Source organism: Leucopleurus acutus, assembly GCF_964270905.1.
Source record: "Leucopleurus acutus genome assembly, chromosome: 15".
Taxonomy (NCBI): Eukaryota; Metazoa; Chordata; class Mammalia; order Artiodactyla; family Delphinidae; genus Leucopleurus; species Leucopleurus acutus.
Genome location: NC_139157.1, coordinates 38,273,236 through 38,300,206, shown reverse-complemented (window position 1 = coordinate 38,300,206; position 26,971 = coordinate 38,273,236). Strand labels below are relative to the sequence as shown.

The 26,971-nt window shown below is 34.1% G+C and overlaps 1 protein-coding gene across 1 annotated transcript in view; it reads right to left on the bottom strand.

Annotated features, from left to right (window-relative positions):
* The window catches only part of TRDN (triadin), a gene marked incomplete at both ends in the record, with an annotated part of 325,418 nt that overhangs the window by 100,137 nt on the left and 198,310 nt on the right, over window positions 1-26,971 (bottom strand). Inside the window, 2 exons of the mRNA XM_082855419.1 lie at window positions 9,004-9,051; window positions 21,875-21,922. Coding sequence (XP_082711545.1) covers window positions 9,004-9,051; window positions 21,875-21,922 — 96 coding nt within the window. The remainder of the gene's footprint in view (window positions 1-9,003; window positions 9,052-21,874; window positions 21,923-26,971) is intronic.

Genomic DNA, 26,971 nt, shown 5'->3' with positions numbered 1-26,971 from the left:
GAGGAAGTTTCTCTCTGTTCCTAGTTTGCTGAGAGTTTTTATCATACATGGATGTTGGATTTTGTCAAATGATTTTCTGTATCTATTGAGATGATTTTGGTTCTTGTTTATCTGGTTGATGTAATGAATTACATCAATTTATTTTCAAATGTTAAACCAGTTTTGCTTACCTAGATTGAATCCTACTTGGTCATGGTATATAATTCTTTATATACACTATTTAATTTGATTTACTAATATATTAGACTTCAATGCAATTTTTTGAAATCTTTAACAGCACTTTAAACTTTGTGATGGATATGTGCATATAAAAGAAAGTTGAGGTCTGAGACTCTCAAAGAGGCTTTGGTTAGAGTAAAAGCAAAAGCCAATGCCATTTTAACAAACTAGAAACTGTCCTTCCTACAGTGCTTAGCAGTGTGACAAAGTGATCCCCCTGCAGAACAAGAACCCCACGTCTATTTAAGTTTCTTCACTTGGGAGCAATATGTCAGAAGAAGAATACATTTTTTTTGTATTTTGAAAAGGTAAACTTGATTCATTCAATAAATATTTATTCAATGTCTCTTTTGGGCTCAGAGCTGAGAAAAAAAAAGAAAAGATGGTTTCATGGAGCTCAGTCTATGCTGAAAGGCATCCACGTAGACAGATTAGGTACAATGATAGAGACACATACACAGGGCTCTGAGCTCATAGCAGAAGGACTGACAAACTACCTGATGCAATAAGAAAAGACCTCACAGAGGTACTGGCATCTGTGATCAATCCTGAAACTGGATATAAAATTTGTCATCAAAGAAGAATTGGAAAGACATCTCCAACATAAGGAACAACATAAGGAAAAATGGAGTGTGAAAGTTCATGTGGCTGCCTCACTGGATGTACAAAGTCGGGGAGAAGTATGTGAGCCAAGGCTGGAAAGTCACAGTGAGGGATGGTGATAAAGAAACCAGCAGTACCCTGCTAGAGAATTTGAATTTATATCCTTCCAATGATAAGGAGTCTTTAAAGATCCTTAGTCCAAACATTTTTTTCAGTCATTGTGTCAATGAAATTAAACTTTTGCTCTTAAGAGAATATTATATATACTGAACTGACAATACTTAGAAAGTCACTGTTATTTTGTTTGGAAATATGCCAAAACTGAAACCATAATTCAACCACAGTTTGTTATCCACATTCTCCTGTCTCCTGAGACAATATCTTCTTCTGTTTCATTTTTTATAAATTCTTTTGTACATGTGTGTCATGGGCATAATTTCTGCATCCTGTGTTCCATTATTAGTAATCCTTGTAGCTAAATTAATATTTAGAGAACCTTCATGTCATTTCATTGGATATTCAATAGTATGCTTTGCTCCAGCAATGTACTTTTTGAAACTTAAGTATAATTTAAGTGTATATATTGAAATTCAAGTGAAGTAAATACTTCAAATATTAGAATTCTATTTAGTAGATTTATATAATACTTAGAAATATTTTCATTTTAGAATCTGAATCTGACATTTCTGTTTATACTTTGGTACAGATTGTACTTGCAATCAGAAAAGTAAGTTTATTCTTCAGCATTTAGGTCAAAGTTGGAAACGTCTCAGGCAAGGGAGACATTTCTTACAAATGAGAATTAGACAATATTAGGACTGGAAAGTTCTGTAGAGAATGCTTAGTAAAATAATCTTGGCTTACAAAAGGAGAATAAATTACTACAAGAGATAGACCAAGCCTTAAGTTTTATTTTCAGATAACTGTACTATATTATTCAAGCAGATTAATATTTCTAATCATTATTAGTTTTTATCAGTTATTTCTTTTCAAGGACCAGCAATACAAGTGCTAACTCCAAGCTAAGGATTGTTGACCATGATTTTTATTGCCAAGACTTTTAACGAGACTACAGATGCTCTTTATGAGTTATCTGACCTAGTATCTCTCTTTCTTATATAAAAATCAAGTGAAATAAAATCCAAAATTTGCAAGTCAAAATGATGAAGAAATTTTCTAACTTATATTTTGTCATTTCATAATTCCAAAGGAGTATCTGAATTGAATTTTCAGGTTTTAAGAATTGCTTTTTATTTAGCATATAATACATCATCATTCTATGAAAAACTGGGGCAGTAATAATCAATAAGGTGCAAGTAAATTTTATGTAGAATGATGAAAAATTTTTTCATGTTTATTCCTGAAATTATTTGACCTATAACTTGTATTTTAATTTACAATTAGAAGAAAGTAACAATGCATTTTTATGTAGGGCTAATGATTTAAGATAATATCTGCAATTTGATTATTAGAGACTGTAGCTTAAACTCCATTAATTGGTTCCAGGATATGACATGGCAATTGATTTTAAGCAATTTTATTCAAGATAGTGTGTATTGTATTCCAATTCTTTTTTTTTTCCCTAAATAGGCCTTTAGCAGAAAATCAACTTATAAATGAAAGAAAAAAGTCAGTAAAAAAGGGATAAAAAAATTCTCCCAAAACAATATTTGTTCTGGCCACTTAGCTTTGTAACAGAGCAGCTTATAATATACTTTCTATTAAAAATCCCTAAGGGAAAAAAGAGAATAAACCCATATGTGGTTTCAGAATAAAAGCAGGAGTGAAAGTAAATATTAATAGAAAAAAGAGACATAATTAGCAGTTTAATGTCCTTGAACTTGCAAGGAGGTGTTTTCTTGGTGTGTTATGTAGTAAACACTACAATGCATTTCTGCAGTCTTTTATATAATCTAGCGTAGAGTGTCAAAGGAACAAACAAGTCAATTTTTCTCTCTGGAGAACAAAATTGTAATCTTCAAATATCTATACTGAGTAATTAAAATAGTTTTTACTTGCCAAATCCTGGTTTTGGTGATCAAAATTCTCTATGAGGAAAAATAAGGTTTGTAAGAGTTTTCATTATAAAGAGGATGAAAATGGTCTTTTGCAGATTTAAGGATTTCTTAAAGAACCATCAATCTAATATTAAGATGTAGACAATGATCAAAAATACACTTTATCTGAAGTGCATTGTCATTAAATTCAGAAATCATATGACAACTTTTCTTCATATTTACAATTTGGGCTTTAGGAAATGGTTTATAACTGCATTCCATTAGTTTACATAAAGATTGTTGGACATTATATCAAGACAAAGTTTTAGAATTATAAGATAGATGAAGCAAGAGCACATGCATGATGTAAAAAGTTTGTTGCTTTTAAGAACCTAAAAGATGGATACAATTGCCATTAAGAAATTACTTTGATGAATCATGGAAGGGATAGAATATAAACAGAGTAGGAGTGACACACTACCCCTATGTAAATTGTGTGTTCTGGCAACGTCAGGTAACTTAATTTAGCTCATCTAACAGCCAGTTCCTCTGACTCCAGAGTTTAAAAGGTAACCTGGTGGTAAAAGTAGTGACCCCAGTATGAAACGCAGGGGGAGGTTCCTGGGGTAATGTTATAGTTTTACTGTTCTTCTCCATGAAATGGCCACAGTCTCTAAGGAAAGGAAAGAAAAAGATAGGCACAGAGGTCACATTAAGCAGAGGAGTGGTTCAGTTTCATGATAACTGAAAAGCAGAATTATGCATGACGGAAACTGGAATGTGGGCATTACAATTATCTCTCTGTGTGACTTGTGCTTGCCTATAGTATATCCTGCATAAAATAAGAGTGATCAAGTTACACATTAGTTTATTAGAGAAAATGGATCATTAATACAAGAACCATTAATTTCTGAGGGAAAGGTACAGCATGAATGCATCTTTTAGCATTGCCTCCAAATCTTGCCAACCTCACTGGCACACATTGCTCCTTTACCGGGCTGAAATTCTCTTTAGCATTCAATGACATTCCTACCAATAAATGAATCACATGAACCAAATGTTGCATGGCAGGAGGTGGTACCCTGTAGGAGATCAATGCAACAATACAAACTTTTTGAGTGTGTTGTGAATCAGCTGTGATAGGTAGGATTTATACCTGTCTATTTATTAAAGTGATGAAAGGAATGGGGAGGAACATGGTGAAAAAGAAGGGACTAGAAAGAAATTTCCATACATGATATCATATGATTATGAGAACATTCTAAAAGTATTAAATGAAAAGTAAGAAGTAGTAGTGAAATGTGTTATGTGAGCAAGTGAGATAGTGGAAAATTGCAAAAAGTTCTCTTGAAAATATGTAAAATATGTAAGCAAGCAGAGTACACTCATTTTTACAAGCATTGCATGAGCTCTGTATGTAGACCATCTTCTCTCCAAAGCCCACTTGATACTCCTCACACCCATTCCCAGCGCCTAGTCTGTTGTGGGCGCTCAATAAATATTAAACAACCAGAGCACAAACTATTGTCAAAAGTTTGGAATTCACAGGAATCAATACTATTGTTATTATACTTTAACATTTATTGAGGGTCAACAGCATGACTTAGTTCACATGTGCAAATAGGTTATTTTATAGTCACATATTAAGCAAATAATTAAATACAATATGTATCAACTACACCTTCAGTTTTACTACATTGATCTTAAATGTAAAATTGTTTCTCTCTTTTTTTATAGTGTTGACACATCATGAAGTATAAACATTTATTATTTAAATAAATATGTTTCTCTCAGAGAAATCATTACTTAGATATTATTAATATTCACTTGAAAGTATGGGATCAATCTACAATAAATACACATCGCAGATTCTAAATAGACCAGTACATGTACAAAGAAAAGAAGAATCTGAAAAGTGTCTGAGGACAATGACAAACACACAAACCATGTAATATCAGTTGGGTTTCACTTGTTGTGACAATTTAAAACACTAATACAATTATGTAGGGTACCATTGTTTACAAAATAGCAACAAAGGCAAAGAAAAACAGAAAGTCTTCAAGTGGACACAAATTACGGCACTTATGAATTTAAAAAGATTTCTTAATTTAAAGCAAAATGTAAGTTTTATTACAGGAAATGAACTGCATTTGATACATTTATGATCCATATGCTCCAATTTTACCCTTAATAAAATGATTACTAATTGTGTTCAAATTTATTCTTGGTGGTTAATAGGTACTCAAATTCTATTTAATCATTTTTCATGAATATTTTTGTCATGTTTGTACTTAAGTGGATTTTGAAGTGATTTTTAATTGTTAAGAGGATGGAAGACTATAACTAATGTTTCTGTAATGAAATTTTCAGTTTAATTTTGGGATACTAAAATATCCAAGTTTATAAAGTGTGTTTTCCCTTAACATTTGAGTCTTAGAATCCTAGAAATAAAAGTCTTTCTAGACCAGCCTTCTCCTATAGCAGGAAGAGCCTTTATATTCTGATATAAGGGACATACTACTTAAAAACTTTGTTGAACATAAATTTTTTTATGATTCAAAGGAATAGAAGATCATCTAATTCAGTTCTATAATGTAAAACCAAGAAAAGTGAGGATAAGCCCTTATGTTTCTATATTTAGACATACATTGGCCTAATTGGGCAATTATTAAATTTTCTCTCATTTTAAGATTTTTTTAAATTTACAATATAGAAGGTGCAATTGCTAAATTTAATTTATTCGATGTCTTTATCCATATGATGGTTCACCACATGCTGTTCTGTTATGTAAGAGTACCATCTACAAAGATCATAATAATGATATAATTAATGAATAATGCATATTTAATTATTAATTGCTCTACTTTTTTTACTTTAAAATGAGAGTAGTTAGATGATTTAATCACTTATCCTGGTTTCTGAAATATCTGGCAATCTTTGCTATCAGAAATCACATTTGATTTACTAAAATATCTTAATTGTACAGTACTTAGAGGCACAGATCATCGATATCTGGATCACCTAGTATTCTTTTCTTCAACAATTCCTCTATGTTTTCATTCAACCCACAAGTATTTTTTGAACACTTCCTACATGCCAGCACTGTTACAGGCCCTTAGAACAAACTCTTAAAGAAAGCTTTAAGTAATATCATGCACAGGTGTGAATGAAAGAAAAAGAAAGATGATATGCGAATGATTTGATTTATTACTATTTTCTTCACCTTTTCATTGTTAGATTGAAATCACTTTGAAGGAAAAATATTAGAAACAAGGAGATGCTGGGACTGCAATCTACAACTCATATCATTAAAGTTAGTTGTCTTGACTGGTCTCCTTCCCTGCCACAGTAAGAAGTCACTTCTCTAGAGTGACTGCTTTGATCCTCTGGCTAGTAACAAGCAAATACTATGAAAAATTTTCTTCTGAGAGAAAACAAGATTGAAAAAGAGAGAGGGAAATTGGATTTAGGGGGACAGGTCAATTTTGAAAAGTAATACTGAGGAAAAAGTACACTAAAAATGAGAAATTAAATATCAAACAATAAATAAACCAAGCTTAATGAAATGTGATGTACTCTTTCTAGATATAATATACAAATATATAAAGACAAATCTTCATACAGTAGCACGTGTTGTGATGTTTTATCTTTGGCATTCCTTGGCTCTCACTATAAGGAGAGCAACATGTATTGTGGAAAATATTTGTGTCTCCTGATGCTTCTAGGTAACTGCTTTCTAAACAAGAGAAATCGTTAATGGTGTCTGTGGTGTGTGTGGGTGTGTATGTGTGTGTGTGTGTGGCTTTAGTGTGGGAAAATTTATAAAGAGTTTCTTAATACTCAAAATTCTGGTCTAGCCAATTTAAGATCTTTATGGGAAGAATAACTAAAAACCACATGATCCATCATGAATTAAAGATAAAATAGAGATACTTTTTTGGACTTTTGCAGAGGTTAGATTAACTAAATTTCTAATTCTTAAACGATATGAGGTCTAGTTCACTAAATTACATAAACATAACATTTATTTCACCTTTCACTATATGAATTTTCCATAAAGTTTAGCTTAATCGATGTTTCCCAAGTACAATTATAATGCAGACTAAGTTCAGAGTTTCAGTGTACACAGTTTTACATAGATCACACAGTGTATTTGAAATCTATTAAGAATTATGAGTGTCATAGTTTTTCCCTAGTACAAGTCCGTAAGTTAAACCTTAAATGAAAATAACTCTTTATAAACTATTTAACTGTACTTCAAAGAATTATGAACTAGTTTTAGATTATTTATACTTCTGAAAATAACTAAAAACTATATAAGGAAGAGAAATACACAATAGTCAAAGCATCATCTTATGTATAAATATTAGAATATTATGATGAAATCTGTAGAATGTAATTGATTTATTATCACATAAATTCCTTGATTTATTAAAATCACAAAATATATATTTTCATATAAATTATTAGTCATAGATATACCATCGCAAAAGTATGCAAGTTATCCAAATACCTTATTTCTTATGATTTAAAAAGAATGAATTATAAAATAATCTGAAGGAGTAAATTCACATCCCTAAGAGCCATTTCCAGTCTCAAAACTATTTGAGGCAACATTATAGAATTAATGAAACTGACACCAACATGAAGGTAAGAACACATAAACAATCTGAGCTTAATCAGTTATATGTTAGGTACTATTATTAATGTGGACATTTTATATTCTAGTCAGTCTTCTCTTAATTTGCTGTGGCTATAAAAACAATCTGCAAATGCTGTAAGATGAGTAACCAATGCCTGTATACTAGAGGGGAGAAAAACTATGAAGCTTAATGAAAGCAAAATGTTTTGATTCTCATTTATATTGAAGCTGATTTTATAAGGAAAAATGCCTAAGTAAATACTATATACTTAACTAGGAGTTTATATTTTTTCATATCCTTTTACATACGTTTTCTTGTTTGAACTCCACATCTTGTCAGACAGGTAGGTCAGGTATAATTAACTCTATTTTTTAGAGAAGAAATTTAGGCTCAGAACATTGTCTAAGTCAACAAGTTGAAACTGGGATCTGTGCTCCTAGAGCTCTACTTTATATTTCAGAGACTAAAGTATCCACCTCAAAAAGAAGTTGACAGAAACATTTTATTGAATTCTAAAAGTCCAGGTAGTCCACAGAAGCCAAAATGAATTTGAAAACTTATTCAATGTGATTTAATGTGATTTTTCTTTTGAAAAACCAAAGGAAATAAATCCTTAATGAATTTTTTAACCTTAGTTTACTTATCTGAAATGTGAGGGTTTGAAGGATTTTCTTGATATATATATGTAAAAATATCTAATTTCTGATATTAGGAATTTGTCTCAAATTTAAGAGGAGAAATGATTTTGATTTCATTCTTGACAAAATTATTTCTAGTTCCGATTTCATCTATTTATTATAATAAATAATACATATTATAATATTATAATATATTAAAAGCCAAAGAGTAGGGGGAACAAAAATTAAAATTATTAGCACTATGAGCTCTGACAGAAGGCCCAACATCACTTCAAACGCTTTTATTCTACTCTGCTGTAGCATTTTTCTCAAGCATATTCTAAAATGATATATTTATTATATAGCTGCATTAAAAAAAAGAAAATGCATTATTTATGGCATTATGGTTTATAACACTGAAATTTTAGACCTCTTGGGAGAATCAACTGCTGAAGTTGTAATATAAACGCAAGTAATTTACCTGTATTGCTGGTTTTTTGCTTTAACATATTACTTTTCAAGCAGTAGAAATTGTTTTTGCATAAACAGAATTGTGTCACCTCTATTCTTTAAACTATGATCAGTCAGGTGGTGTTAAAACCACAAGTCAAACAGAAAAAAATGTCTACCAATTGCCCTGGAAGATTTCCTTATTCCCAACAATCTTCAGCATTTCTCTTGATGTAATTAAGCAGTCTGTGGAGCTTTCCTGTTCTGAACTTACGCTCAAAGTTTAGTTATACAAAAGAACAAAAACCCAGACTGCCACCTCACATTCTCCCTGGCACAGAAAAACATGCAAGGACAGTGAAAGAGAGCAATCGATTTAAAGGTTATTGTCGTCCGCCTGTCTGAATCCAGTGCTTTCCTCCTCATGTTGTTGTCTTTCTAAAGATAATGTCAACCTCCTTCATTTTTTTTTACCTTGCTCCACTGTCTTGGTTGTTTTCTCTTCCTTCTTTCCAGGTACAGCTGCAAAGCAGAGATAAGGTTTAAATAAAATTCCAGATGTAAATGCTGCTTCTGCTCAAAAAGGCATTTTGTAACTCATCCAATGCCAAAATTTTCTTCTAAACAACCTATTTTAAAGCTTTTTCAATATTTCTCACTTCTTTAAAATCCAACTGAAACCTACTATTATAAATCTATTCTTAAAGAATTAGAGAAAAAAATAATCCCTTGCCCTCTTCTTACTAGTCTTTGCACACTGTTTTCTATCTTATTCTTTTATACTCTGCTTTGATAAACAAGCTTTATGAAGAATTCTGCTTGACAGGATTACGATTAATCGACTTACATTCCAGGTAATTGCTGGAGCCACTTAGCGTCTTGAAAATGTCAACTAGATGCTCCTTAAATTCAAGCTTAATGTTGCTTAATCAACTCAAAGGACAGTGTAGTCATGCTTGAGATTTGCTTAAATATTAAATGAAGTCATTCCAAATCACAAGTAACCAAAAAAGAAATAAGAATTATCACTTAGGTGCTGTTTCCCATGAACTACTGAGATTTTACTACTCTCGGTGGAGTATTATCTGCTTACCTTGTTATACATCCAAGAAATAGAAATGATTCATACAAAATCAGTGTACTGAAATAACTGATTCAAGTAAGGATCTTCAGAGGACATTAGCAACTATTAGATGAAGGATGAATGGGGAACTGGATATTGCCGTCATACCCAGGTATCACCCCCAAGAGTTGTATGGGGAAAACTGCAACTTGGAAATGAAGAAATGTGATTGTCACCAGCTTAACCCACTGAGGAAACTTAAAGCCACTCATTCACAATAGGACATCCAGACATTCTGTGCTTCCTCATGACATGCAGTGTGATGTACAACTGTATCACCTCTGAAGTATTCTTGCCAAAGGAGCCAACTGGAATCAAGTTAAGCCAAAGATTAAGCTTTCAGGTTAATCAAATATATGATATAGAGAACATATTAAATAATATTCTGAAGAAACAATTACATAAATCAAGTGTCTACAGAGTAAATGATCATGATCTTTTCAAAAAGTTAATGACATGAACTAGAGACAGAGTAAGGGAAAAAATGACTTTTTGATATAAAACTTGCTAAATTCACTCAGTTGTAATAGTTCAACTGTATATTCTTTTGAATTTTTCAAGCAGATAATTTCATCTGTGAATAGTTTTATTTTTTACTTTTTTATTCTTGTACTGATTAATTCTATTTCTCACCTTATTGCACTGGTTAGAATATCCAGTACAATGCATAATAGAAGTGCTGATAGCAGACATCCTTGTCTTGTTCCAATTCTCAGGGAGAAATCTTTCCATTTTTCTCCATTGAGTATAATATTTGCTAATGGTTTCTGTATATATCTTATCAGAATAGGGAAGTTTCTTTCTACTATAATATGAAATATATCAAATGCATCTTCTATGATAAGTATAATTTCCCTTTATTCTATTATTCTGATTAATTACATTGAATTTTGAAACTGCAGTCTAGAAATAAAACCAACTTGGTTCCATCTTGTCTTTCTCATATAATATCAGACTAGATCTGCTAATATTTTGTTTAGATCTGTGCCCTTATGTTCACAAGAGAAGTTAACCTGTATGTTTCCTTTCTTTTTTGTTCCTTGTTAGGTTTTTGTATCAAGGTTATTCTAGCTCCATAAAATGAGCTCCATAAAATGTTTCCTCTTTTTCTGTTCCTGGAAGGTTTGGTACAAGATTGGTGTTAATTTTTCCTTAAATGTTTGAAAAACATTCACCAGTGAAGCCACCTGGCTAGACTTTTCTTTGGTGAAAAATTATAATTAAAGATTCAAAATGTCAATTGTATTAAAATTTTCAAACTCACTGGGAAATATTTCCATTTTTAAATTATCTGTAGAATCTGTAATGATGATTCCTTTTAATTTTCTGATATTAATGTTTTGTGTTTTCTCTTTTTTTCTTAATGAGTTTACATAAGGGTCTATCAGTTTTTTCAGTTTTTATAGAGAATCTAATTTGGATTTATTGCTTTTTCTATTGTACTATTTAATTTCTATTTCTTTAGCTTCTGCATTTACATTTTTTATTTCTCTTTCTTCTTTCTTTGGGTTTCATGAAAATTTTAACATAAATTAAAAATTATTTTCTTCCTAAATGTTTGTTTTTCAGCCTTTCTTCTTTTCTAATGAATATTTTTAATGAGTATAAATTTCAGGTAAACACTGTTTAGGAGCATCTCCAGTTTCACTGTGATATTTTCATCATAGATTAATTCAACATATTTCCAAAATTCCACTGTCATTTTTTCTTTGGCCCATGGGATATTCAGAGATGATTGCTTATATTTCTTACAGCATCTAGCATTGTTTCGGACCTAGCAAGTGATCGATATATATTTGCTTGGTGATTAGGTGTATTAATTGAAAAATGAGATTTGATAATAAATATTCTGAGTTAGAGAGATCAGTTTTGGTATTAGTATATTTCCTGAAAGAGGAGAGATATTAGGTGTAGCCAATGAAACATGAAAAAGGCAAAGAAGCAGGAAAGCCTTGTGTGTGCCTAGAGGAAGTGAACAAGTGTAGCTGGAGCAGAGGGTTCCCATAGAAGAGATATGAAATAATCTAAAAATAGATGAGGTCAATTGCATAAGCCCCTGAATTCCAAACTAAAGAGTTAGACTTTATTATAATTACTTTAAGGAGCTAGTAAGGTGTGTGGTACATTAGTCTCCTCTATGAATGCTCTCTCTCAAATCAATGTGAAAATCAAACACTGATAATTTTTAATTATAATAGAGCCCTGGGCATATAGCCTCATTCATAGTTCTTTTATTCTGAAAACTCAGTATGAATATTGTATAGGAAATATGTATTTTTCAATTATTTTGTTTTAATCTTCTGAAGAGTAAATATCTTTCAGAAAACACTGGATTGTGACTTACACACAAAGACCAAGTTTTTCTACAACAAAGACCAAGTTTTTCTTTTCCAGTGGTGAGTTATTAACTCCTTGCACTTATATTAAGTAGAGGAGGCCAGTCCCTTAAACCAGTTTTTTTTTTTTAATTCAGAAAAGGTCACTGAAAATACCAATTATCTATACAGAAAACATTTTACGTGAAATGACCCTTTCATTTCTGATTCTGATATAAAATTCATCAAGCCTAATTCTATGGAGAGTAAGTATTAGGAATAAACAGTTCATCTAAGTAAGTGGATTTTCTAATTGCCTGTAATCAAAGGAAGACCTTAATCAAATTCTCCTTCTATGCTATAGGGTACCTGAAACCTCCTTTCATGCTGGAAATAAGAAATTTCCATTTGTTCTACATTTGGAGGTGTTTATTTTAGAAAAAAATGTAGATTTGTGCTGCACTCCTTCAGTGACCGCAACTAATATTAAGGAAGCAAAGTAGCTAACATTCTTATAAAATGATGCCTGGATTATGGATAGCCCTGAGATAAACTGTAAGGTGGATAAATTGGTTTTCTATAATTCCAGGGTTTTTTTTTTTAATTTCTTTATCGCTGTTTAATTTACCTGCAAAGTTCCAGCTTATACCAAACTTCAATCTCACTTTTATTACAAGGATACCAAAAAGATGCTTTCTCAAATTAAAATTATTGGTTTTAGTATTTATATCTTACCATAATATTATTGAGGTAACACTGATTAATAACGTTATATAAGTTCCATATGTACAAGATTATATTTCTACTTCTATATACACTACAGTATGATCGCCACCAAAAATTTAGTTTCTATCCATCACTATCTCTTTTATTCATTTCACCCTCCCCTGCCCTTTTCCACTACTCTGATCTCTGTATCTACATGTTGGGTTTTGCTTGGTTTGGTTTGTTCATTTATTCTGGTTTTCTGTTTGTTTTTTTATATTCTACATATGAGTGAAATCATAAGATACTTGTCTTTGTCTGACTTAATTCACTTAGCCTAATACTCTCAAGATCCATTGATGTTGTCATAAATGGCAAGATTTCATTTTTTACGACTATTATTCCACTGTGTGTGCGTGTGTGTGTGTGTGTGTGTGTGTGTGTACCACATCTTCTTTATCCACTCATCTGTTGATGGGGACTTAGGTTGTTTCCACATCTTGGCTATTGTAAATAATGCTGTGATGAATATAGGGGTGCATGTATCTTCAAATTGGTGTTTCATATTCTTTGTATAAATACCCAGAAGTGGGATAACTGGATCATAGGGTAGCACTAGTTTTCAATTTTTTGAGGAATCTTCATACTGTTTTCCATAGTGGCTACACAGTTACATTCCCATCAGCAGTGCATGAGGGTTCCCCTTTCTCCACATCCTCACCAATACTTGTTATTTCTTGCTTTTTTGATAATAGCCATTCTAACAGGCATGAGGTGATATCTCATTGGGGTTTTAATTTTAATTTCCCTAATAATTAGTGATGTTGAACATCTTTTCAAGTACCTGTTGGCCTTCTATATGCCTTCTTTGGAAATTTCTATTCAGCTCCTCTGCCCATTTATTAACTGAGCTTTCTGGTTTTTTGTTGTTGAGGTGTATGAGTTCTTTAGATTTTTTTGATATTAACCCCTAACTGGATATATGATCTGCAAATATCTTCTCACACTCGGTGGTAGGGCAGGTTGCATTTTCATTTTGTTGATGGTTTCCTTTGCTGTTCAGGAGCTTTCTAGTTTGATGAGTCCCATTTATTTGTTTTTTCTTTTGTTTCCCTTGCCTGAGGAGACACATCCTGAAAGATACTGCTATGACTGATATAAAAGAGCATACTGCCTATATTTTCTTCTAAGAGTTTTATGGTTTCTGGTCTTACATTCAAGGCTTTAATCCACTTTGGGTTCATTTTTTTGACGAAGGTATGAGGTAATGATCTAGTTTCATTTTTTTTGCATGTGGCTCTCCAGGTTTCTTTGCTCCTTTTTTGTAAAATTTTCCACATATGTGTGGGTTTATTTCTCGGCTCTCAATTACATTGCACTGATCTATGTATCTGTTTTTCTGCCCATACCATGCTGTTTTAATTACTATAACTTTGTAATATAGTTTGAAACCAGTGCATGTGATACCTCCAGCTTTATTCTTTTTCCTTAGGATTGCTTCAGCCATTCAGAATCTTTTGTAGTTCCATATACATTTTAGAATTTTTTGTTCTGTCTCTGTGAAAAACATCCTTGGGATTTTGGTTGGGATTGCATTGAATCTGTAAATTGATTTAGATAATATGGACATTTTAGCAATGTTCATTCTTCCAATCCATGAGCACAGAATATACTCACTTTTTTTGACTGTCATTTGCTTGGAGTATCATCTTCCATCCCTTTACTTTAGCCTATGTTTATATTTAGAGCTGAGGTGAGTCTCCCAGAGGTAGGATATAGCTAGGTCTTGTTTTTTAATCCATCCGTCCACTCTGTGTCTTTTGACTGGTGAATTCAATCCATTGACATTTAGGGTAATTATTTACAGAGGAGGACTTAGTTCTGCCATTTTATCTTTTGTTTTCTGGGTTCCCGCTTTTCCTTGTGTTTCTGTCTGCCATGTGGGTTTGATGGTTTTCTACGATGTTTTGTATCTTCTTTGGATTTCTATCTTTGAGTTTGCTAATTCTCTCTTCCATATCATATTCTCTTTCCCAATGCTTTCTGATGCATTCTTCATCTCATTTATTCAATTCTTCAGCTCCAGAATTTCTGTTTGGCTCCTTTTTAGAGTTTCAATTACTTAAAGTATTCCTTCTGTTCATTAATTTTATTCCTAAGCTCATTGAACTGCCTTTCTGAGCTTTTTTGTAGTTCATTCAGTTTCTTCAATCAGTTAGACTGCAATACTCTGTGACTTTAAGTTTGGTTTCTGGAGAATTATCATTTTCTTTTTGTGATACTGTGTTACTGTGGTTCTTCATGGTGCTTGATGTGTTGTTCCTCTGCCAGTGCGTTTGAAGTACTGAATATCATTCTTGTTTGGGTAAAGCTTTTTTTTTTTTTTTTTTAATTCTAAGGATTCTACAGGTTAGAAATTAGAAGGCTTTCTTTTGTTTTCCAGTAGGTGGCACTATAGAACAAGTTTTTGGTTTCTCTCACCTGTGCTGCCTCTGGTTTTATTTGAGAGTCAGCATTTTCTGCCCTCCACCACCTCTATCAGAGGTGTCACCCAGTGCCCTTGTTACTGTTGCTTGTGCCTCTGGGGTAACTGGTACCTTGCTGCTGTTGGTATTGCTGGCACCACCACCTGGGGCATCAGGATGGTGGGCGCTTCTGCCACATCTGGGCTGTCCTGATTTGCAGGCTCCAAGGGGTGGGTGGGGTGCAGTTGGAGTTGCAAGTGCCTCTATATCAGGTATTGTCAGATTTGTGGGCTTCACCACTGCAGGCAGGGAACAGGGGGCTGGAGTTGTGGATGGCTCTGTGGCTGGAGGAACTGGGTCCCAGTTATCTGTGGCCACGGGCACCACTACATTCAGGAGGCTAGAGTCCTATGTATTGCTTCCCTTGCTGCTTTTGGGTTCTCTGGGGCTGCAGGCTTTGCTGCCACAGCCAGGGGACCACGATTGCAGGGACTGCCTCCACTGTTTCCCCAGTTCTACCTCCTCGATGTGTTCCAGTCCATCCACCTTTAGATGTACAGATATGTGGAATTCTCTGGCATTCTGATGGGTTGGGCAGAGGCTTATTGTTGAGTTGTTAATATTTCACAGGTTGCAGATTGAAGGGGAGAGACAAGGAAGCATCTTATCTGCTGTGATGCTGACATCGCTTGCTTCATTCTAGGCTCTTATTTCACTGTTTCCCTCAATTTTCCTTGAGGACTCAATTCTTTCCTTCCCCTAACACCACTCAACATATGCCCATTAGTTATAGGAGTTTGCCTGGGTAGTGAGGCTTCCATGGAATTGGGGTATGTTAGAATTCTGGTAAAGAGTGGAGAGTGGTAAGGAAATATTGTGCAGTTTGAAATATCACCCATATGACACATACATTACTTCTGGTATATACATCTATAGGATTAGCATGACAAACTATTATTTCCAAGGATGTAAGAATGTAATGTTACGTGCCCAAGGGTTATTGCCTGGGGATGTCAATGACTGAAACAATGGAATAAATCACTGATTGTGGAAGACAAAGTCTTAAATCTTGGATACATATTCAGGTGGAGAGACAGGAAAGAGAGGCTTCTCATCATTTCTCAGACAATGCTAACAACTCAATCTATTCACAAGGCCATCCTTTCCGGCTATCATTTTCCCTGAATCTTATTTCTAGTAAATTTGGAATTATAAACAATATGGTATTATTGTAGCATACAAAGTATCTGAAGATGAAACTGGAAAAGGATATAGGAGCCAGATCTTGGAGGACTCTTACATCATTTTAACAAGTTTGGACTTTATTTTATAAAAAACTGGGAAAAAATAGAGTTTTAAATTAAGTGTGGTTTATTCAGTTTTATGACTTTGATAATTTATGTTGAGGGGTTTCTGCTAGGATGAATATTAGTGAAATAAAAATAAATATGTGAGGACAGTGTTTAGATCATTACAGTGGTTCAAGAAAAAGATAATGAAGACTTGAATTAACATGGAAGTCATAGTTATGAATAGGAGGAAGTAAACTCAAGAAATATTTAGGAAACAAAATCAGCAGAACTTGAAGATTCTTTGAATAATCACCTGAAGGCTAGAAAGAGAAAATTAATCACCCTCAGATTTCTAGGGAAGTGGAGGGTGGATTGTGGTTTCACCAATGATAATTAAAAGCAAGCTGGGAAAAGGAAATGAAGAGTATAAGTTAAGACACATTGAATTTAAAGGTGTTTATTTGACATTTGAATATACAAGCCTGAAATTTTCAGGGAAAAGCTCTTTGCCAGAGAAGTCCTGAAATGAAGACACAGAATTGGAGATCTTCAGGATAAAAGGCAGAGTATCAACCTTGAGAGTGTGCATATCTCACGAAGAGAGGCTACAGAATAAGAAGTTCAGAGGATTAATGATGGAATCTGGGGAACACCAATAATTAAGGGGAAGCAAAGAAAAACACACAGAGAAGTCAGAAATAAAGCTCAGAGAATATGGTGAGAACTAGGAGACTGTTGTCATGCTCACCCAACAGGAGAGACGCTTAGAGAAAAGACAAAGTGGTAAATGCCACTGAGACATCCAATAATGTGAGGACTGGAATGGTTCCATTGGTTCAGCAATGATAATGTCTTCAGCATTGGCCATATTATCGGAAGCACAGTAGGAACAGAAGCCTCATCTTTGTGGGAGATAAGAAGCAGTGTTAACACTCCAACATCCAGAAGACCGGCTAAGATACAGAGGAGAGAAAACAGTAGACAGAGATATGGGAATCTAGAAAAAAGTAATTTTAAACGGAGAATAATATTTCCAAAATTAGGAATAAAGTCAATAAGGAGAGGGCTTCCCTGGTGGCACAGTGGTTGAGAGTCCGCCTGCTGATGCAGGGGACACGGGTTCGTGCCCCGGTCTGGGAAGATCCCACATGCCGCGGAGCGGCTGGGCCCGTGAGCCATGGCCGCTGAGCCTGCGCGTCCGGAGCCTGTGCTCCGCAAAGGGAGAGGCCACAACAGTGAGAGACCCGCGTACCGCCAAAAAAAAAAAAAAAATCAATAAGGAGAAAGAACACAATGCTACCAAAGAGCATGAATGACTGATCAAGAAGGACCCAAATGGAGAGACTGGTCTTGAAGAGGAGGATAAACACTTTACCTCGGAGATTAAAATAGAAATTGATATAGACTAAACAAGAACCTCAAGCTACTATCCTATTTATCGTTTTATTCCTAACCAATATTCTTCAGCATCAGTGCCTGTATCTTTCACTTCATCATCCCTCAATCAATTTGTCATCATTTAGCTTTTAGTTGTGCCACTCCCCAGAAAATTCTCTTTTGAACATCATTAATAATTATCTAGTTGACAAATCCAGTGACTTGGTGACAACCACCTTGTCATTGAAAGCGTTTATTTTCCTTGGTTACTATGAAATTATAACAATTACATTTTTTTAACCTCTGATCTTTCTAGTCACTATTTTCTGCTTTTTCTCTTTGACTCTCCGTGCTTTTCTTCCTGCAAATGTTCTCTAGCATTCCATCCCAGACCTGTCCTCTCTCGAGAACAGAGAACATCCCAGACCTGTCCTCTCTCGAGAACAGAATCCATGAAAAGCTCATGGATTCTTACTGTTTGCACCATTAACCCACGCAGAGGACACCCACAGATATATCTCCAGTTCTGTCACTCTCTGGAGCTCTAGTCTGACATTTAGAGCCACCTACTTGCTACTTGCATGTGCCACAGTACTATAATTTAAATATGTCTAAAATTAATCTTGTCTTCTCTCACCAAACTATTTTTATCCTTCTTCTTCATTTTTATGATAAATACCAACAATATTCTTCTAGCACCCAGTCTGAAAACTTATTATTGTCATTAAATACTTTCTGACTTTTCCTCTTCCAAAGCTGGTCGATTGTCAAATTCCACTGAATCTACTTTATAATAGTGCTTATAAAATATCCCTTCTTTCCAATCTCATAACTAATATCAGGTCCTAATGCACGTTGCCTACATTATTGCCAAAGCTTCCTAACTATCCTGCCCTTTCCTAAAGCAAATACCTGAGTGTTATTTCCTACACTTACAATTTTTCATTGACTCCCTATTGTCCATGCAGTAGAGTCCAATTTAAAAATCAGGCCCCTTTACTGAATTATTAGCACAGGTTGTACTAATTCATACTGTGTTTTTGAGACTCTTGTTATTCCTCATACACATCCTGCAATTTCCCACCACTTTGCCTTCCTCTGTTACCTATGCCCAAGATACCCTTCCAACTAATTATTACATAACAAAATTCTATCTGTTATTTAAGGCTTGACTCTAAAGTCACCTTGTATAATAAATGTTTTGCTTTTCCTCAGGTAAGAATAATTTTTAAACTCCTACGGCTCTTTATCTGTATTTATCTCTTTACCCTGTTGGCTTTCAAACATGAACTATGATAATATGGAAAACCTTTAGCTGATAGCAAAAACTAAGGTCCAAACAACTCAGGGACTCAATAAAGATTCATATTTTTCCCTATCTTTAATTGCTCAAGAATAGTATTAACATCTGAATATTTCCTTAAGTTTTCACATAGTATGTGATCCATAAATACATGTTGAATGAAAGTGAAAATGATTTGAAAGCTGCAAACCAAATATAAAACAGTAAGAGGATTATCATATTGATGATTAAATACTATATATCTCCAAAGAAAATACGACTTAAAAGCAGGCTTAAGATCAAATAATTATACTAGATATAAATTGGCACACTGTAATTAATTTAAAATATTATCTTTTAACTTTGAAAATTTTAAAACAATCAGAAAATCAGTAATTTCCACTTAACATTGCACACATGGTCCCTAATTCAAGCCTCAGTGTAGAACAACAATTTCCAGTATCTTAAAAACAAATAAAGAAAACCCAAATCACTATCTTATTCTACTTACTTAAAAGGGACTAAAAGGTGGACATCTTGTAACATATACTGAGTTTTGTGGAGATTAGGGACTGGTTACTAAATGTATGATGAAGTAATATATATTTTCATGTGTGATTGATTGTCAGTGAGGAGGAGGAGAAATGAAAACTACTTGACCAATGAGAAGCATCTCCTTTGACTTTTATATGTAACTTGTCAAATTGGTAAAGCTCTACCTGAGTTTCAAAATATTTATGATGGCTTTGGAAGGAACACTTGTTTCTGTTCATGCTACAGTTGAGAGGAAATCTAATATGCAGTCATATTTAAATTAATGATTGAGGTATGAGATCTAAGACAAACTGGAGTCAGAGTAATTAATGCCAATAGTTTAATTTCATAAAACGTTATTTCTCTCCTTATATTTCACTCTAAGCCTAGCAATCAGGTCTACTTAATCCCAACCAATATGTCTGGCCTTACTCTAAACTCAGAGACCATTCTTGGTTGAATATTCCAGTGAGTTCACTAACTGATGGTTCAATATCAATTCAGTATCTCTGCTCACTCCTATTTGACTTGATTAAACTCCAATTTATGTGTGCTTGTATTTCTGCCCTAATATCTAGGCTCCAAGTGATTCAGAGTCTGTGCATGGGTCACTTACTGGTTATTGAATCTTTCCTTTTTAACTCTGTCTCCAGACCGTCTTCACAATCAAGGATTCCCTGAGGCTCAGTATCTGAAATCTAATTCCAGATGAAACCCATATACTGCTATTTGGACATCCACTGGTCTCACCCATGGCTGAAGATCTTGAACACAATTTTGTCTCACTTTTGTTCTTGCTTTCAACACATATAGATGTCCTGACCTTACATTCACTTACTGGATCCATATACCCTGTATCCATGCCTAGATTGTGACTTCCTCTGAATCTATATTTAGACTCTTAGTCTTGTCATTGATACCATGGCATTATCCATCCTGAAGCACCCAAGTTTTACCTACACATTCCATTTAATGTTGACAAGAAAAATTGATTTCAAAATAAGACACCATAAAAGAATGAGATATATTAATAGGGACTTCCGATAAATTCATGGCTCTGCTACTTATGGAAAAACTGATACCTAGTAAAAGATGTCAATGAAACATGTATCGTGATAACTTACCGCAAAAATGACATCACACATATATTACATTACTAAGAAAAGAACTATCTAGGAGACAGATTTTATTCCTATCTACTATAAATTCAGAATAATAAATAGAGCTGTATTTGAAAAAGGGAAGCAATTAATCTCAATAATTCAATTGCTTCTAATTAAGTATTATCTTATAGTAGTTTATATTTTCCTTTAAGTATCATTTAATTTTTTGTCTTTCATTAGACATACATGTGTACTAATTTATGCATTAATTTATATAACTAATATATATTAATTTATATTTTAATTTATTAACTAATATATAAACTTATATCCATGTATTCATTTATATCCATATATATGTTGCTTGGGATTGAGAATGTGGATATGTATCATATATATTTTATAACTCCCTATAGTCCTGATATATATTCTCTTATAGAGCAAATGCAATAAAAGATTTTTTAAGGAGAAAAATGTGATGCCATTTTAGTGGCATGTATGTGAAAGGGTACTCCTGTTGTGTGTGTGTGTGTGTGTGTGTGTGTGTATGAGTGTATGTTGAGAATAGGGTTGTTAAACTGTGTCTTGAGATTCCTCCAAAGACATTGAATACATTACTGATTTCATTTCTATGTGTAAAACAGAATCACAAATTTCAAAATTGTTCCAGTTTGTTTTGAATAGAGAATATGTAAATGTTTCATCATATTGAATATTTTTAACATGTATTAATGTTCTTAAAGATATTCTTTAGAGTGTCTACTGAGAGGAGTCAATATTCACGTAATAGTTGCTTCTGATTAGACATGACAAGAGGCATAGCTTTGAAAACTTAAATTTAAACTTAAATTTGATACTATTCTTGCACAAAGCAAACACTGTTCATGTAAGTTCTACTAGTCAAAGTTTTGTTTGCTCAAACGCTAACCTTATAGATCAGTATATTGAATATGAATGCTCTCCAGATGACTGGGATCCCATTGAGCTTACACAGCAGCATTTCTTCAATTTTTCAAAACTAAAAGTGGGTTTCCATATCAGTGAAATAGTAAAATCAATAAACAGAGCTCTTCTTAAGCACTGAACAATACACTGAGTTAGCATAAAGAAGTTATAGTCATGACATCTTTTTCTTTAAGCTGCACTTACCTTTTTTAGTTGAGGCAGCACCAACCTCTTCTTTGGCTCGTTCAGTTTCTGTAAATTCAGAGATTGAAAATGAGAAACGGGTATCAGACATGTGAGGTCAATATCTTACAGTATTCTAAGTCAGACAAGACTAAAGCTGCCCAAAGGATAAAACGTATGTGGCACCTGAGAGCAAAGCAAGCAGCAGAGAAAACCACGCTAGAATAAGCTTGAATTTTTTTGTAACTAATGAACTTCCTTAAATAACAATGCAGAAATTCTCTTTCAAGATACAATTCTGGTGGTACTAAATTTTATGCTTATATAAGTAGTGACCATAAAAAAGGTGGCTTATTCCACAGAATTACAGTGGAATACTAATTTATTAGTTTATAGTCAAATCTTAAATGATGCATAAATTGTGGGGAAGAGCACTTGAAAGGCCTTCTTTGTTTAGCCTTTAACTATGGGGATGGCAAGCCATAATTGACCTCAATCAATTTGCTTTATATTATAAAATATTAGCCATAATGTTACAGAAAATTCCATTTGAATATTGCTTTGAAGAGAGAGAAAAAGAAAAAAATTGAAAAAGGCCAAAATGGCTTCTTGCAGTTTCTCTGAATATCTAGTGTGGAAGACAGAAAGATAGGAGAGCTCTTCCAAAAATATAATCTGAAATGCTGGTCCTAGTGCAAAATGTTAGACCTCAAATCAAGGCTAATTAAAGTGGAAGTTTCTTTGATCCATACGAAAATTAGAAAATGACAATGAGCTGGTAAATTTTTACAAAGTTTATTTACTCATTTTATTAGCTTTTGATTATTCAAGGCTGTTGCCCTTGGACATCTGTATTTGTATTTTTATTCTTACTAGTACATGTGTATAATCCCTGTTACTCATATACACTCACTCAGCAGCTGAGGCTCTAGGAACAACCAGTAAACAGGGGTCTTCATGCCCCCTTGTCCTCCCTGTGCCATAGACCTTGGGCTGTGAGAAAGTTCAGATGTCAGGAGACCTTCACATCACTTTCAGGTTTTAATTTCACAATATTAGATACCACAAGCTTCACTATTTGAGCTCAGGCAAGAAGTCATGTAAATAAGACTTCTTCAGGCTGTTTCAAGACCTGGAGCTCCAGGACTAAGCAGATCCCTGGCTGTTATATAGCTTTGAGGAAAGACTTTAGACCAGTGGTTCTCAAAATTGGCATGCATCAGAGTCACTCAGGAGGGCTGTTAAAACACAGATACGGGCCTGATTCAGTAGGTCTGGGGCACGTCCTAAGAATTTACATTTCTAGCCAGTTCCCAGGTGATGCTTATGCTGCTGGTCTTGGCCATATTTTGGAAACTAATTACCACACTTCCCCTAATACACAATCAGGACTAATGTCCCTGAAATCCCCAACCTTGTTAGCCTCAGGTACTACCATGAGCCTAGGCTTCCAGCAGAAAACAGTCTATATGGCCTCGTATTTCTCCTAAAAACAGACTCTTTTCCAAAGTCCTTCCACTGAGTCATCTCTATCATAGCACATATCCCTAAATGCTCAGCCTCTTCTCACTTGACTTTCTTCCTTTAAGCAAACTAGTTCCCTAAGGACACTACATCCCCTACAAATGGTTTTCCAAAATAGAGACAGTTCATTTTTCCCCTATATACCAAAGGGTTTGGAAGTGATGTATATTTACTTCTTCTTTTTAACTAAATTAATAAATGATGTTTATGACTTCTCCTTACTTCTCATTACTTCTGATGGATTGTCATCTCCTTGCTTCCTCCAAATCTCAGTTCTTTTGAAGTCCACAGTATCAGGTTGCACCGGCTCTGTCTTGCTCTATTGCTGCCATTAACCAGCATTATGCCTGTGTCCCATTAATTATTGAATATTTCTATACATAGTTATCTGCTCCACTATTACTACTGTGATTTTTCATTAGGAACCACTCTCAACCCAGGCTTCACACTAGACCAAGCTGGGGAGTTTTTATAAGCCTGTGAGATTCAGACGTAGTAGATCTGGGGAGGACTACAGAGCTTTGAGATTCTGAGTTAATGAGTCTGGGATAAGGTAGGCCTGGCTATTTGTCTATTTGTAAGCTTGTCGAGATACTCTATTATTTAACCAGGATTGGGAGTCACTTATAGACACAATCCATACAACCATGGGATCTCTCATTTCCTTGACCTTCTCACTTTTGAAAACTGGAGACCCCACTTCTCTGATCACTACCAAGAAAAAGTATCTTGGACTTTTTCTTTGCTGCCAAGACTTTGATTTCAAAATTCCTATTCCCTGGCACCACTCTTCCTGTTATAGTTCACTTACTCACGAACCTCCTCTAAGTAGTTTCTGACCCCATCAATACTTTCATTCCTTTGACCTTACCAGTTTCTCAATGCTCCAGATCTCACTTATGTCCTCACTTTTCTTCTTTCAAGCTTATATTTAAATAAACCATGGTTAAATCATTCACTTATTGTTTGTTTCCATAGTCATCTGGTATATTAAGTTTCTAGGGCAGCCTTTAAGTTATTAGGTGGCTAAAAACAACAGAAATTTATTCTTTCACAGTTCTGGAGGCTAGAAGTCCAGCATTAAAGTGTTGCCAAGGCCCTCTGAAACTTGCTCTGAAGGCTCTTGGGAAGAATCCTTCCTCGCCTCTTCCTAGCTTCTGTTGGTTGCCAGCAATCTTTGGCATTCCTTGACTTGTAGCTGCATCACTCCAATTTCTCCCATTATGTTCATACGGCTGCCTTCCTTCTGAATGTGTCTGTGTCTCTAAATCTCCCTCTCTTTAAAAGGGCATCAGTCATTGGATTTAGGGCCCATTCTAATCCAGTATAGCCTCATCTTACCATGATTACACCACTAAAGACCATTTTTTGAAATAAGCTTGCATTCACAGGTACTGTACTAGTTAGGATTTCAACATATCTTTTGAGAGGATGCAATTCTATCCACTACATGTGCCAAAACACCAAACCTACTCTATGCCTGCCACCTGAGCCGCCATCCAAACTGCAGGAAGGCCCCCATCTGCTGCAGATCTGACTTCAAATGTCTAGTCACAGTGTGTAACAGAGTGCCCAGCACTGATCAGCAATACTACCACAGACCTAGTGAAGTTACTTTCTCATTTTTCTAGTCAAGTGGTTCATGAATACCCCTCCTTTCTCAAACTTCCAACATCCTGTAACATAAAAGCAAGTTGCTGTTGGGATCTTCATAGACAAAGTAGAAGCAGACTAGGCTATCTCATCTTTTCACCACCTCACCAGCACATAACAGCACCATTCGTCTTCTTTCCAGACCCATAGGATAATCATTCCCTATTTAATACCAATTCCTCCAAATTTGCCCTGCATCCCAACTCCTGTTGCATAGACAATGACGTTACTCTTGCAAGTACTGCCTCTCTCTGCTACTTCATCTGCTTTCCACTTCACTGATGCTTTCACATCAGCTCAGAAACACAAAATGTCACCGTTTATAACTTCAGACCACCACGGCCTTCACTCCTACGTGTCCCCTACCTCAACTACCTCATCTCTCTGTGGTCCACCATGGTCTCCAGAGAGCTGCTATACTCCGTGTCACCACTTCTATCTTCTCATTCTCTATTTTTTAAGATTGTTTAATTGTGAAAGATATAATATAAATGAAAGGCATAAAGGTGTATAACATATGTGATAACATATGTGCATATTTTAATGAATGGCAATAAAAAATGCACATCTTTGTAACCCCCTGTAAACTTAAGTAATAAAATATCACCAAAGACTTTGAAACCTCTTACTTGTCCTATTACCACTGCATACCTCTCTCTTCATCTCAGAATTATCACTGTCCTATATTTTGTATTAATAATTTCTTTATTTTCCTGTACATTTTTTATTACATGAATTTACCTCTAAACAAAGCTAAGGCCATTTTTTACAGATTGAATTATATTGTTTAGTGATATAACTATATAAATTGACTTATACTTTTTAATTCTTATAATTTGCTTCCTTTAAAACGTGTGCTGAGACTCAGTGTTAAAATTGTTTAACAAGATGGCCATTAGACTTGGGTAGCTTTAGTGCCTTTGGTGGTCTACCTAAACAAACCAAAGCCAGAGTCAACTAGATTTATCTCAAATCTGAGTGATACTCAAAAGCAATTATCATAAGCTAAACAAACTAAATTATTTATTTAGCCAAATAACTAATTTTCCCAAATAAGACAATATATGTTATAGTCAGTTAAATATATATTTTTGCTTTGCTTCCATGTATTCTCTATAAAAACCTTTGCCCTACCCCCCAATGGTGGAATGCCCCTCATCATTTATCAGTTTTGTCACTGCCCTATTTGATTCATTGTCTACTTAAATAAATTGTTTAACTTTTTATACAAGCCACGTTGATATGAGGAACTGTAGTTGATTGATTTAACTGCTGTATAGTATTCCACTTATACGTATTCTACAAATTATGTATCCATTTTCCTGCCAATGGACACTAGGTCATGTCCTGTATGTGTTATTATAAAATAACGCTGCTATGAATATTCCTGTATATGAATCCTGGTGCAATGTGCAAGAAGTTTCTTAGAAGTGAAATTGCTAGGACATAGCATGTGTCTCTGTTTAACTTCACTAGATAAAAGCCATATTTTCCCCCCAAATTTTACACTCACACTAACACTGTATGTGAGAGTTTCTATTGCTTCATATCATCACCATCACCAGAATGAACATTTTTCTCCATTTTTGGTCAATTTGATATATGTAAAATAGTATTGTGGTTTTAAGTACATTTTCATTATTACTAAGAGGTTAAATATTTTTGATATGTCTATAGGCAATTTGTGTCTTGTTTTGTTTTCTTTTTGATCTTAACATATCTTTTGCTCATTTTTTCTATGCATTAGTCTATCAAGTTCTTTCTCTTTTTGTTTTTTATTTTTAGAGTTATTTATTTTTCATTACTAACCTCTAGTTACTTACATATGCTACAAATACCTTTTCCAAAATTGTAACTTGTCTTTTATCTCTTTATGGCATCTATTGATGAGTTTTAAATTTTACTGTAATCATTTTAGTACATTAGATTTTTTGTTTACAG